Genomic DNA, 15,424 nt, shown 5'->3' with positions numbered 1-15,424 from the left:
TATTTCTTTCAATTCGCTAGAAAGGGAGCCTAGGATAACTAACTCATATGTACATATCCGCACTGCAGACTTCTGAAGTTAGGTGAGATTTATTCAACTGCATTGTCCAAAAAGGCCCTACAGACGTTGATTCTCTATTCTGTTACAAGAGTTCTATTCTACTAGGCAACCCCCAAGAATTTCTGTAGTGTTACAATATAAAACCTATGTGACATCACCCTTTTATATACATACAGACATATTACATAAATCATATATCCGTTTATCCTACGAGTACACTGCCATAATTTCATACAAGAAAACCACAAAAAAGCAAAGGCAGGTTTTCAAAAGAGACCCCTAAAGAGAGGGCAGTGGGCTTGCTAGCTGAAGGAGGACATTCTGTACAGAGCAGAGATCAAAGAAAAGCACTTAAAATAATTAACTGGTGAAGCAGTTGCAGTGAATGGGACAATGTGAAGAGTGATGAGGATCAGCAAACCAGGACACAGAATTATGCAGAAGCTACGAGGCAAGAGCAAGAGGCCATGCGTGAAGAGACACTGATGAGCGGTAAGCTCATTCAGCATTATTCTTCAAAGGACCAAAAATTATGTCAGTATTCTAAAAAGTGACCATGAGAGAAAAATGTCACCAACACAGCACAGATACCATGAGCTACAGCTGACTCTTACAAGGGTGAACTACTCTGCTATTCTGTAAAAGAGACCATAAAAGGCTAACATAAAAAAGTATAAAAAAAGCACAGCTTTTCCCTCTTACTTCCCCCCAAAACATGTCATTTTTTTCCTAAAGCACCAACTTCTTTCCTCTTTTTGCTTCTGCTCCTGCCATTTGTGTGTTGTGCTTTATTTTTTTTGGTTGAAATTCATCTGACTCAATGCGGATGCCTACGCTGTACATATCTGAAGCTAACTCAGCTGTGTACAGCTGATCCAGCTGCCTAGACTCCCTTTAAAGGCAATGGAGAGAGAAACAAGCGCTTCATATCATCCTGACTCATCTCATCCAAAAAAATGCATCTAAAGCAGGCCAGATGAATTTCACTTTAAAAGTGCAAGCATTTTATCCCACTGATTATACAGGGAGCTTAGAAGACCAGTTAATTGTAGAAGTCTACAGAGTGAACATCCCTTGTTAGGTGACATGAATCTCTCTGAAGATATTTTATTCCATGACTTACGGAGAAACCCTGAAAAATGTAAAAGAATAAACACTGCGAAAACACCTGCCTGGGTTTGCAATCTGAGATAGCATCTTGCAGGCTGACCTAGACGTTCAAGTAAGTCTAATTATCACTAATAATAATTACATAGATCTCAATATATCCTTTCTTCAATGAATGTCCACCTAGCTATCCTGATTCAGGAATAAAAGCTGTTTATTTTGCTTTAGTTCAAAAAAATCCCTTTAGTCACATCAAAACTAAAACCAGGAAGTATACTGTTATAGAAAACACCACCACGATAGCACAGGGTGTAAATGAGGAATGAGTTAGTGGGGAGAGGTGTGTTAGACTACAAACAGAAATTTCATAACTGAATTTCTAAATAAATAAATATGTCAATTTTCCATAAAACCTCCAGGTGTAGTAAGAACAAACATTAACAAGGTTATTCTATATTTGTGCAACACTGTCTCTGTTCATATCAGTTACTTTATACGTACAGTTCAGCTATGAGAAGCGCCCTCTGAACAGCAGTGAAAATAGAGAATCATGAAAAGCTGCAAAAGCAACAATAGCTCCTTTTTCTGTTCTTTAAAACAGACCACCCTTCTATTTTGCTTTTATCTCTCTCATATTTAAAAAAAAATTGAAATGCAGGAGATTTATTAACATTCTCCTGTTGCACAGTAGTCAGGTCAAAATCAGTCTTGATTAATATGTAATAGCACCAGTTCTCTTTCAAATACAATGGGACACCAACAGGAGGCCTGAAGTTTTTTCTTTTTCTTCTTATGTTGGCATCTCTGCAATTCAAAATTAGGGTGAGTTTCTCTCTAGGCAAAGAAAATGTAAGTTACTTTATCTTCTATCTATCTCAATTACCCTTGATTTTATTCATATTACTAGAGTTATTTTTATCAATAATAATTTAATACAATCACTTTCATCTTCATTGTTTATAACATGGTGTAGACCTCATAGAGGCACTCACGAAGGTATCATTTTTTCCTAGATTTAAGATGAGAATCAATATATGAGGTTGGAGGGATATTAATTAATATATACTAGCCTGTTTTTTTTAATGAATCAGGGATGTTAAATGCACAGAAATAGTTCTCTCCTTAAACTATTTGCTCTGTGCTGTGAAAAGGTTTTGAGAACAGGGATTGGAAGGAAGAATGTGTAAAGGTCCACTGCATTTTGAAGAAAGCGTCCTGTGGGCAAGCAGATGGGGAGATAAGTAGGCCGTAAGCCATACTCATTTAGTACCATTTACTCAGTGGATTTCCAGCCTGTAAGGGGACCTTTCCCCCAGTCCTGTGGCAACATTAGTTGCTCTGAAACTCCTGGTAGGACAACTTAAAACCTTTAATGAAGTGCTTTGTCAAAGACTTGTTGAAAATCCATTGTCTGCTGACATCCTCCCTGAACTCCAGCTGGTTCATGGAACAGCATTTCCCTTTGCAGATGTCAAGTCAAGTCATGATCAACAAACTCCATTTATCCATGTGCTCAATTTTCCTACCTTCTATAACAGAGCCCCCAACTTGGAGAAAGAGGTTGGACTCACCACTTTGCAGTTCCCAGGACGCCCGAGGGGTTCCTCTAGAGCCCTTCGTGTAGACATTAGCATTAGCACATTAGCAATTCTCCAGCCCGTTGGCTGTTTGTCATGGCGGTCTACACACCTTTACTGGAAGTTCTACAGCTTCACACCCGAGTACCTTCAGGACAGTGCAGGTGGAGGCCACTCAGCCCTGGTGACTTCCTAACAACTAAAACTATTTTAGCTAATATTACCAACCTATTTTAGTTAGTATTTCCTACATATCTATCTCAAATTGATAGCTCCTGAAACCTATTTGTCACCAAGAATAAACTGGATGTGGGAATCAATCCACTCCTCAGCAGGAAAGTCCAATACAAATAACTCTTTAAGCTTCTCTGCTCTATGCTTAGAAACCTGAGTCCTCCTCCTACACTTTGGCCATCACTCAATAACACAGAGCCATGGGTCCTGTACACTTAGGTCAGCCACCATCCCCTTTAGGAGATTCATCTGAAAGCACATAAAAACTGAAGAAGACATTTTCAAATTCTGGCTAATACATTTTGATTAATGATTGAAATGTATCATTCCTTCATGAAAGGTGCTGAAGGAAGAGATTTGTAGAACTCTAAATACAATAAAAGTAGTGCATGTATTTTTTTCCTTAAAATGTTGAGCTCATTTTTAAGGTGCTATGTTCATATAGAAGCTTTGGGGTATCCACAATCAAATGGTTACTTGAGCAAACTAGCATAATTTCATTTCAGTTCAAAGTTCCTAAATGTATGTATTATATTCTTTATTTTTCAAAATCTTACATAATTCTGTGACTCAAAGATCATTTCAGATATTTTTTAACAGCACATTAAAAAACACTCATACAAAGAACGTACTTTTGCACATTATTTCTGTGATCTGAACACTTGCCAACAACATCCAAGTCAAGTTTTTCAAAATAATTATTCTTTGTTGGTACTAAGCAACCACAGCTGGATGCCCTATGAAATTTAGCTTATTAGGAAAATCACAGCATGATTTAAAGTGAAACAAAAATGTATGTCAGACATGTAACAAAAATGTGACATTTAAAAAAGAACTTACATAAAATTAAGAGACAAAGTGAAATCTTTGTTGAATTTTACAGAAAAATGTATTTTCACCAAGTCACAGCTGCAAGAATAATTTGGAAAATTTGTTCAAATGCACATATACTAACAATAGTGTCTATGTCTGTAAATGAATATTTATTTAAAAACTTGGTCAACTGAGTTGTTATGTGACACTACAAGTAGTCCACTGAATTAACTGAATCTTGTTTATTGTCATCCTAAAGAAGGGAACTGAGCAATGAGAGAAGCCTAGCTGTAAGGTCTGTGGAGCAACTAGTATAAACTGTAAATAAATCAGCTGACATCCCTTCAGTTCTCCTGTAAGAATAGCTGACCGCTGGGTAAAAAATTAATCCACTTTCAAATCCTGATGTTGCATTTAAACTGTGCTTTCTTATGCAAACCATAAACAGTTGCTGGTTTTCCTTATTAACTCCAAGACAAGAAGTCTGATCATTCCTCACCCCCAACTCAGAATATTGTCCTGGAATATATTTTATCTTCCTACTTTTGCAATTTGACCCCTCTTTCATGGCATAGGGCCTTCCTCTGGTAGTCACAAAACGAGTGTGTCCTGTTCATACTAGCAGTTACAATACAGTACTGCAGAAGGGTCCTGAGAGACCTCTCCTGTTCTATTAAACTGTGAAAACAGAGATAATAGCACAGTTTTCTCTCCAATTCTTTAAATATCTCTATCCAAAATGCCTTATCTCTGGGAACTATAAAAGTACTCACTGAGATTTTTTTTCATGGAATTAATTAGAATGCACCAAATCCCTCTTCCGTTTTCAGAAACTGAGCACTGTAATACACCAGTCTGGCTATTTCCTATGTTCTCTAAGAGCACCTAAAAACACTCCCTAAAATGAAGCTTAATGAATGTGAATTGGCTAGGTGCAAATGTTTCCTTATTTGATTAGGATAACAGAAGGTATTTGTTTAAATGAGTAAACGTGTGCCTATGATTTTTCCCCATGGCAGAAATGTAAAATGTTCAAACGAATTCCTAGAGGCTTCCCCTTTGGAAAACACATGCAAAAGCCATGAGAAGAAGGAAGGAAGGAGATTGGTATATGCAGAGAATGCAACATACTAGTACAAAATGTGGCAATATGAGCCTAATTCTGAAGTCCTCAGTTCAAGCCATCATTTAGTGAAACACTGAAAAACCTTATAACACATAAGCAGCTCAAATTAAATTCTACTGCTTAAACACAGACAAGTAAGCAAGAAATTATGTATTTGGCTGAATTAAGGTCACATAAATAAAATTTCCCTGTACTCAGAAGTACATTATTAGAAAAGTAAGGGACTACATTCATACCTTTAAAAAAAAAGACAAAAAACTACCCCTTTTTAACAGTACAGATTAGGAAAAAAAAAACTCCCTAACTTTATCTATCTTCTTCATTTTTTTGAAATAATATATAATTTCCAATAGATATTTATCAATTGGTACTCTCTCATAAGTTAATGTGTTACTGATATTCAGGAATAAAACCAGGGTCTATCTTAACATATGAATTTTAACTTACAAATACATTATTTTTAAAAGTTTACTAACAGTTTGGTTAGGTCATTAGGTTAAAAATCAGCAAATAACCTTGTAACCTGTAATGTACTGTGCTAAATCATCAAAGATGTATCAACTTATCTTATATTATTTTTATATATTGTAAGGCCATTTATCTGATGCAAAAACATCACTGGAAAAAAGTAATATTATATGCACGGAGAACTTTTCACTGGGAAATCATAATCATTTTCTATTCTGACAAAAACAGCTGTTCTAGGGGTATAACACCAAAATGGTAAGATGAACTTTGGTGAAATGTTTGTCTTAGACATCAGTTCTATTCTGAATGTGATACAATGAACAAAACATGATATAATTCAGTGGTAAATGACCATAAAAAAGCATGTTCTTCAGGTGGTCACTGTAGTGTCATTTTCCTCAAATAATCAAATGAATCAGTTGCCTAGACAAAATGTTGATGGGACTCAGTACTGGGTCCCATTTACAACAGTAGTTTTATTTAGCTTTGCCACTAAAATCTCTCTTACGTGTTCTAACACCACTGACATGCACAAAAGCATGTTACACTTTTTCATTAAGCGCTTGTATGAGGAGATCTTCAAGGATGCACACGTGAGGTTGACAACATTATTTACACAGATGGGCCATCATCAGAATTCAAATCGGTAGCATATACACCATTGCATCTTAAACTCCACTGTATGAAGAATCTACTCTAATAACACAACTGGCTCTCCAACTCCATATTTTCTATTAGAAAAAAGGACAAAGATATTCCGTGTATGATGGGACAGTTATAGAAGTAAGTTTTTAAGAATTACTTTCAGTTTAAATACGAAATGCATCACCATTTTACCAATCAGCTGTACAGAGAATCCAAAACCAAATTAAATAAAATAAAACTTGATATTGCTGCAGACAAAGACTTTCTTTCATATTACAGTAACAGGGATTAGAACGTATGACATCATTAGACCTTTTGCTTTTCTAATTTTTATGAATCTAAGTTCAGAGGCTGTTGAAAGAACAAAGTTTGCAGAACTCATCAAAAGAGGGGTGCATCACATACCTTTTAGTTGTTGCTGTGGTTTAATAAGAAATCATTATTCCTGTCTGCTACTCAAGGGGCTCAAGTCTTTTCTTAAAATAATACATTTGTGAAACAATACCTGTTGGCCCTTTCTCTAGCTGGCAGAGATGGGCCCACTGTCAGTTTGCATACTCCAGTCTCACAGAGTGGGTCCATCAGATTAAATGTTTTCAAATGCTCATTGCCTAAGGAAGTGTCTATGATCAAAATAATTATCTCCATTTTATCTCTTAGCTCAAATCAGCAATGCATACTTCACTTTATTCAAGCAGTAACTGAATGATGAAGCATACGTAGTGTACATCCTAGTACATAACTTTCCAATAAGAAGAATATTAAAACACTAACTCAGAGAAACGCTTACACATCTGCTTCATTTGAAGAGTAGGCAGAGGTCCTTTCCTCAGCTGAGGCCTTCAGTCTGGAAGGGACTGGCAAGCTGGAACCTCATGTACCACAGGCTATTAGATCCCACAAGATTATTCAGCTCAGCAGCTTAAATATGTCTAAGCATGACGTGGGTTTTAGGTAAAACCCATTTCCTAGTGCTTGTATAATTTCTATTGCTTTACAGCAGGAGAGAGACTACACATTATTTTTCTCTCTAATAGTTCTTTCCAGGAATTATCAAACTCTCACTGTCAAATCCAGTGCCTTATCTCTAAATTGTATGTACTTCATTACAGCTTCCAACCTTATTTCTTAGAATGGCCTTCCCATTAGACTGAAGAGCTATTTTCATACATACATTTCCTGATACTTTGGCAAGTTAACAGCTGTTCTTCTTTTTAAATAAGCAAACAAATCAAGCTTTTTCAGTCTGCCATTTTAAGACATTGTCTCCAGCCTAAGCCATATGCTTTCAAAGGTTTCCAACATCTGTTTTAAAATGCGGAAAACAAAAACTGTACACAGCTTCAGAGCTGAAATGTGGGTGATATGCCATGCAGGACATATGCAGCAAGTCTGATACAGTTTGCTTGGGTCACCCTGGCTGTGTACACGCATGCTGATGGCCCAGCACATGTGCATTGGTTCCACTGTGTCCACCATGTGTCATGCTACCTTTAAATGGCACAGATGGTGACGAAATGCACAGACACCCAAGGATACACCCAGAACAGTCTTTTCTGCTCATGTTGAGTTACTGTTGTCCCTGACTTCACGACATCTGTCAGTGCTGTCAGAGCAAGAGCTCCAGCTGGGCTGATGGAAGATGCAAACACATGACCAGGTTCTTCTCTCTCTGACAGAATGTCCGAGTGTGAAAAGAGGACATGTCCAGGGAAGCAGTAACGTGTGATAGTTCTAAATCCAACCAGTGTTGGATCCTATCTAATCCAATCCTATACAGTATAAAAGCCATTTTCTACTATTTGCTTCCTCCTGCTTATCCAAGCATAACACTGGAGAGCTTGTTGCATAGCATCAAGCTTATGGGGCACTTGTGGGCTTCCTGCCTGCCATCATGACTTCTAAACCCTTTTCTGACATGATTCACTTCCAGAACATAATTTCTCACTTTGTAAATATGGTCTGCATTTCTGGTCACTCAATATCACAGCCCCATCCTCAACATTATTTACAACTTAGCCCGTCTGTCAACTACATATTTTATCAGAAATGATTTTCCATTTATCTCCAGAGCACTGATGAAATTGTTGAAAAGCTCTGGGCATAGAACCAATCCCCGTGGAAATCCTAAAAAACCTAAAAAAAACATGACAATTCCCCATTGATTACTACCTTTGGGATTGGTATGGTCTGACAGTTATCTATTAATCCATTCAATGTGTTCTGTAGTGATACTGTATAGCACTGTCTTTTAACTAGAATATTATGCCATAGTAAAACAACAATTTAAAAAGTCTAAGTATCAACACAATTTATCTTTACCAACCGCACGTTTAATCTCATCAAAGATCAAAATCAGGTCTGTTTGACCAGGTTTGTTTCCAAAGAACATGGATATTGATATTCCTTTATTTTTTAGTTAACTGAATCCCATATAAGTATCTCAAATCATTTGCCTAAAGACTGATTTGCAGCTAGCTATAATTAAGCATGCCTTTCTGCTTACTCTCTTTTAATACCTCTTTTAAGCTTCAGAATTTATCCAGTGTTTCAACATTTCTTAAAAAAAAAAACAAAAACAACACAACTTCAGCCAGTTCCTTCCCGAGTAAAAGTCCTCCAGGCCTGCTAAACATATAGTAGACTCTGAAACTTTGTTGATCATGTTTTTTATGACAACTTTTTTCTTTTTACACTATTTCATTACCTCCAATTTATTTTCTCTCTCTCATTCCTATCATTTGTTACAGGTTATTTTTACATTTGTAATCGCTGCACTTGTTTCATGGCTCTCAACCAGGATGTGCTTCAGCAAAAGTTCTCTCTTGCCTTTATTATGGAATTGCTGCTTTTTGGAGTGCTTTAGGGAAAAGCCAGAAACTACCTGGAAAGTTTTAAGACATTAATGCACTCAGCTTTCTCTTTTGCCTCTTTGCTGAAAATTACTGTCACAAAGTACAGCTGTAGAAACCGAACATAGAGTGCATTTCAGGAACTCCAGTGCATAGATTGGAATTTAAACCCGCCTTTGTCAAAACTTTTTTTTAAGCCATGGAAACATCTGAGACATGGACACACACATTTCTGTACCCTACACTCCCTGTACGGGAGAAAAATATAATAAATGATAGCAGGGCATATTGTCTTGAGTCACTGGTGCCACTTCTGCTTTGATCATCTACTCCAAGGCTTAGATTGCCCTTGTCCCTCAAAGGGGAACAGCCAGAAAATTGTCTTTTACTACAACAGCTTGTATCTTAATGATTGCTTTTCCTTGTGTTAGTCTCACTAAGCAATCTTGCCTAATGAGCTCTTCTTTAAAATATAGTGTTTTTATTAACATTTTTGCTCTGTTTTTATTATTTCCACTCAAACCCTTACACAGTTTTCCGCAACTTGGGGGAAGTAACCCTCCTGAAGCATTGTAGGTGTGCAACTGGCACACCTACAGGGCACACTGGTTACTATGTTTCTTCTTCAGAAAATGCTATCTTAGTATATGCTAAACAGTGTAATAGGCCAGTAACAGTTTGTTTTGAGTCAGGGAAGTGCTCACATGCCATAATAAGAGAGGCACTTTTAATATTTTAAAGTATCTGTCTAATCTTAAGCACTGGCACACCACCAGCTGGAATAGAATAATCTGCATACTCAAAGTCAGGCACTCCTGGGATGGCTCTGAACTTGAACTTAAAGGTTTCACTGTCTCTGAGATCAGGTGGCTTTCATATTTGACATGGTAAAGACCTACAGTATTTTTATCAAAACAGAATGAAATTATTTTCATTTCAAGATACTTCCTCTGTTAGAATGCATTATGAACAAATGGTTTTTGAAATCATTTTCTCTAATCTAGGCACTGAGCTGCTGTGCTAGCTAGTCATGGAACAAATACCACCATCATATAAAGGCACACAAAGAATTTAATGACATTCACAGATGACGTCACAACTAAATCAGTCAGGAAGAACAAAATGCTCTCCCTTTATATTAAGTTAAGAGAATGGATTGCAAGGCCACCTGGATTGCATCATAGGACTTGTAAAATAGCTGGTTGTCATCTTATGTGAGAAATTAAAAATAAAATCTACTTTACTAAATTTTACTATGTATTTGCATTTCTTTTACTATTAATGAGATGCTCTCACTTTTCTGTATTTCATAGATGCATATCACATCCATTTTATTAGACAAAGTCACAATTACATTGCACTCATGAACTGAGTGGATTTCACTCCAATATTAATCATGATTTTATTGGGCAGAATTGATATTTTGTTCTGTTTTGTTATCCCAGTGCCAACATGCTTTGCAGTGCCTGGGGAGCAGAAGTAAAAAGCACAAAGTTTTCAGAGAGCCTTTCTACTGACTACACTACTACTGCTACTACTGAGTTCCTAACACGGACCATTGCCTTTGAGGGGAGACAGGGAGGACAGTGACCCTTTTTTACTGTTTAGGAATATATCTTCCTTCCGTCACTTTGACGCAGAAAGGGGGAAAAGCACTTTTAAATAAATGGCACCGAGTTAAGAAGGAAAAGGAAACTATACATACAAAGGCTTAGGAAATAAATTATTTGTGCTGCAAAGCCTAGGCCAGTGACTGATTTCACTCTTGAGATCATTTGAGCTTACAAGGAAGAAAAAAAAAAGGAATATTCTTCCCTATTCCAGCCATCCTCCTCCTTGTTTGGATCATTCTTTGTCACTTGCCCAGGCTTCTTCTATTGGGGGTTCTTTTATAGTTGCACTCCATCCTCTTGCTCTTGCCTGCTCTGATTGCTGCCAGAATCTTCAGCTGGTAACGTCAGAGAACCTCACATTCATGAGGCTGATGGGAACTACTTCAGATATTATCTGGCTCTCTACACAGTCCTTGCTGCCCTGTCATCCTGTCTCTCATCTGGCTGAAACTGCTAATCTAGGGCTGTGACTTCTTTAGGTCCATCTGGGACATAACTATCTCACGCTGCTTGGGTCTGGCTGCTCCCTTTGTGATGCAGCTGTCTTGTTTCACCATTTCATTACAGCTGGTTGCTCCTTGCTGGTTGTTGCTTCTCATGTTATTCTTGCTGCACGCTTTCCTCCTCTGTTGATGCAGCTCTCCAGGGCTATGATGCCTGCTGCCAGTTATTTCTGGTGTGGAAACGCTGTCACGCTTTTCGCTTTGTTTTAACAATTCTCAGATCCACTCTTGTGTTCAATAGGCTATATTTCCTGCTGCACTTGGCATATAACTACTTTTCCCATCATTGTGGGAGAACACTATCTTACTTTCAGCCGCACTATAAAGACATACTCACTCTCTCATGTAACTTGAGAGTTTGGAATCTTCTGTCAATACTGTTAATTAATGAACTATCACGACTCTGTGTTTTTCTCTGCATATTTGTGGCCCTAGTGGAGGATGACATGCTCCTATCTTAGGAATGATTAGTATGATGCTTTTAAAAAAGCTAAACATTACTATCAACAGTTCAAATGGAAACACTGTATTCTGAAGGGCTGCAATATCTCTTTCACTCTGTTTGTGGGATTAAGTGAATACAATTCTTCAGGACTCTGTGGCACCAGACTTCTTAACACGTGCAATCACTGAGGACAAACAAGTAGAAATGAAAAATATATTCAGTGCCAAGGCATTTAAATAACAGTTTCAATTACCATCTCCAAGGTGTATAGAAAGAGAAAGGGGAAAAGGCAAATCTTTAAAATGACAGCTGGTAGAGTGTCTGCCAGAGATGGACATTTTAATGGTGCCTAATTGACTTATCCCATATTGATGAAAGACAATGACAATGACATTCTATGACTGTAATTTTACTAAAGAAAAATCAGATGGGAGAAAGTTTCATCATTTCTATTTCACACAGAAAATCATAGAGAGAGAAAAGAGATCATATGGAGAAATCAGGACCCCTGGGAGCAAAAGATGAAAACTTTTTAAAATAAAGGGAATGCAAAAAAAAAATCATATCAAAATATAGGTGAAAGAGACTGCATGTAAGGGTAGACCTACTAAAAATAAACATTTTAAGATAGTAGAAAAGTCCTCGCTGATGGACCTGATCCAAAGTTTACTACAGTCAATAGAAAAATTTCTCAAGAACTTGAGATTTGTCATCACTTAAAGAACAAAACAGCAAACAACCAAAGCGCCACTCCAGAAAGTCCAGCAATGGCTCAATTTGCAACAACGATCATGAGGCACCTGAATATATTTGAGTACATCCCTCACCAGGTAAAAGCTTTACCTACGAAACACACACACAAACAAAGAAAGATGAACAGCAGTATCAGTGATGAGAAAGACAGTGCCTTTGGAACAATTTTACAATCTGGATTCTTTTGACGTATGATTCATCATGGTATTTGTATAGGCGGACACCTGAGAGTGAGAAGCATTGCCAAAGGTTTTATCAAATAAATGAGTTTGTTTCATCGACAAGCTAGTTTATCTGATGTGCAAGCTATGCATACATGCATATAAAGTTATGTAGGAATGATAAAAGAATGCAGGATCTACAAAATGCTAAAGCTACTCTATCAATTTACCCTCAGAAGGAAACAATGATGTCAGGTGCTTAGAGGAAGGTATAGAAACTGTGAAAAGAGCAGCTATGAAGTCAGTGGGGGAAGTTTCTTCCTACTATATTAGATATTGTTTGTAGGTGAAATAAAGGGATGGATGGATAGAAAAGCAGAGAGAAAGACCACCAGATAGCAAAAGAGAGACTTCATGGGAGGAGGACTGCGTCTTTTAACCTTCTCACCTAAAAAAGTGTGTAAGCAAATTCATCCATCATCATTCCTCTAAGTAGTTTGAGATATCTAGTAACCAGGTTTAGAACTTTACAGGATCAGGGCCTGATATGAACACACTCAAAGTCATTTAGGGTTCTGGCAGAGCTGAAAGGCCACCACAGAAGCTGAGTGGAGAAGCTGTCATATCCACTAGGCATAGTAATTGTACACTAAAAAGGAACCTCTAAATGAACAGACACATACAATATTGTCCTTTAAGATAGTGCTTTAATCTGCACAGAAAACAGAGTGATCCTATTAGCTTGCATAAAGTAGCTAGCAGTATATTGATATGTCCTAATGTCCTATTTGTCATTTCAATGTAAATGAAAATTACTTAATTTTTGTAAAATGGTCGTATGAGGAAAAGTTAAGTGCCAAGTATTATGTTAATATTACTATTATTATATTAATTACAAAAAATAATTAGCTTGAAATGTTAAGATACTGATCTGAGATAAATCTCTGAATCTACCAAGCTTCAGCCATTACTAGCAAATATATGATTGAAACATTTAAACAATCAGAATACTTCAGTATGCTGAAAGCTGCTCATTATTATAGCTTAATTGACCAAGAGTAACGTTTTCAAAGCCAGCTAAGGGATTTTTGAAAATGTTACTTGGGCTCTTGAGCAACTCCAGCATTTCAAAATATTGCCCTGTGCATTTTATGTTCGCATATTACATCCAATACCTGTTACATATACATACAGAGAAGAGGAACAACTTTAATTTGTTGCTGAATGGGAATAGCTGGCAACTGAAAGAGAAGATACACCTCTTTTTAGCCCAGTCTGAGCACTGGATAAACATATAATATCATCTGCACATAGAATATTTGGAGGCTCAGTAGGCAAGTCACAACTACACTGCTGATGCGATGTTACAATCCAACATTATGCAACTAATGATGCAGAAGAAAAGTATTATCAAACACAGGGTGATAGTCAAAAGACTTTTTTTGCATCACCAGTAGAGAGCTCCTACGCAGCCTTCCCAGGAGAAGCCTGCACGCAGCAGCTGCTGTGTCACACAGCAATCATGCTCAGTCATGATATTTAGGTATTTTGCATACCATACCATGTAGCAGAAAATAATCATGAGGTCTAACGGAAACCACCAGCTTTCGGGTCACTTGCTAACAGCAAGTCCAGTCATATGATTGAGAAGGTGCAAGCGTGCAGCCCTTTCATTTCTCCACTGAAGCTAGTATAACAGCTCCAAAGCTGGCCAAAAGGTTTCCTACCTTTGAAATACAATTTGAAATTGCCTGAATTTAATACATATTCCTTCATCACCCATAGAAGTCAGTTCCCCTCCTTTCATTGGTTAGCAATGACTTGAGAGTTCACTAGCTGGCAGAACAGAAAAACATCTCACATATAGGAAAAACATAAAAAATATTATATTTAGTTTTAGTACCTGACAAGTTTTCTAGAGAGTTTCACTAGGACAAAGATAACACGTTCTACTACATTTTAAAGCATCTAATACAATTCAGACACAAAGTAAATAATAATAAAAAAATCAAATCCTCTTGCTGACAGCCTCATAAGTTTGTTTATATCATTCAATAACATTGTAAGTGCTGAACATAACTGGCTAGAATCACTGTAATATATTCCAAATTAAAGTTTCTCAACCAGTAACTACTGTGGTGTATGTATTTTTACAATGGTATTTGTTTTACAGATGGAACATTTTCCTCTAATAGTTACTGACATAACAAACTATATATAGAGAGAGTTTAATTAGTCCCACCTTTTTATAGGCGATCCAGTCAAATACCCTGTCAATGTCTGTGGCTTGCTGCACCTCCTGGGATACTGGATGTGAACTGGCCAAACCATCCAGCAACATCACTTCATGTAGGACATCTGTCAGAAATCTCTGCTTTTCCTGAAATACAGCACATGCAGCAATATCACAGACAAGTAGACATTTATAACAACATGAAAATGATACAGTTATCAGAGGCAGCCTCTGACTAAAATTAGACCTTGTGGTTTGAATGTAACCCACTATGACCTTCTAAAATCTTGAATAGGTATACGGAACAGACGAGAATTAGATCTCTATCAGGGATCCTCCTGACTTGGGAATTTTGCTGGAATGCAAGTAAGTTGTCTGAAATTAAATTAAAGATCATTAAAAGAATTAAAATCTATTTGAAGGTGCAGACTGCAATTCTGATTACCACAGTTATCCACTTGCAGTTATCAGGGGTGGTGAGAGAGAAGATGGAATAGTTTTCAATCACAAAAATATACGATGCTACAAATTAGCAAGTGTAGAGCTCATTGCATACACAGGTACAAACGCATTTGATAGAGGTGGGTAAATACAATACTACTACTTTACTGTGACCCTGAAGCATAGTGAGGTTTAAGTCACTTGTCTCTTAGTGTCAAGTTTACAAGGCAGGTCAGAGCGGGATCAAAATTGAATAGAAGCCATGGCAGTATCATAGCAAATGGCTACATTATCTTTCATAATTCAGAGAGAGAAATCCTTTATTCTCAGGAACTTGCGTGCTCTACGGACTTTATCTCCTTCATCTTCACAACTTCTGTCTGAAGAAAACCA

The 15,424-nt window shown here is 37.1% G+C and overlaps 1 protein-coding gene across 1 annotated transcript in view; it reads right to left on the bottom strand.

Moving 5' to 3' along the window:
- The window catches only part of TRHDE (thyrotropin releasing hormone degrading enzyme), a 225,609-nt gene that overhangs the window by 103,840 nt on the left and 106,345 nt on the right, over positions 1-15,424 (bottom strand). The window contains exon 6 of the mRNA XM_068935803.1: positions 14,600-14,737. Coding sequence (XP_068791904.1) covers positions 14,600-14,737 — 138 coding nt within the window. The remainder of the gene's footprint in view (positions 1-14,599; positions 14,738-15,424) is intronic.

This window comes from Struthio camelus, chromosome 1 (assembly GCF_040807025.1).
Source record: "Struthio camelus isolate bStrCam1 chromosome 1, bStrCam1.hap1, whole genome shotgun sequence".
NCBI lineage: Eukaryota > Metazoa > Chordata > Aves > Struthioniformes > Struthionidae > Struthio > Struthio camelus.
Note: the sequence above shows the minus strand (reverse complement) of the source record. Positions and strands in the feature narration are given on the sequence as shown.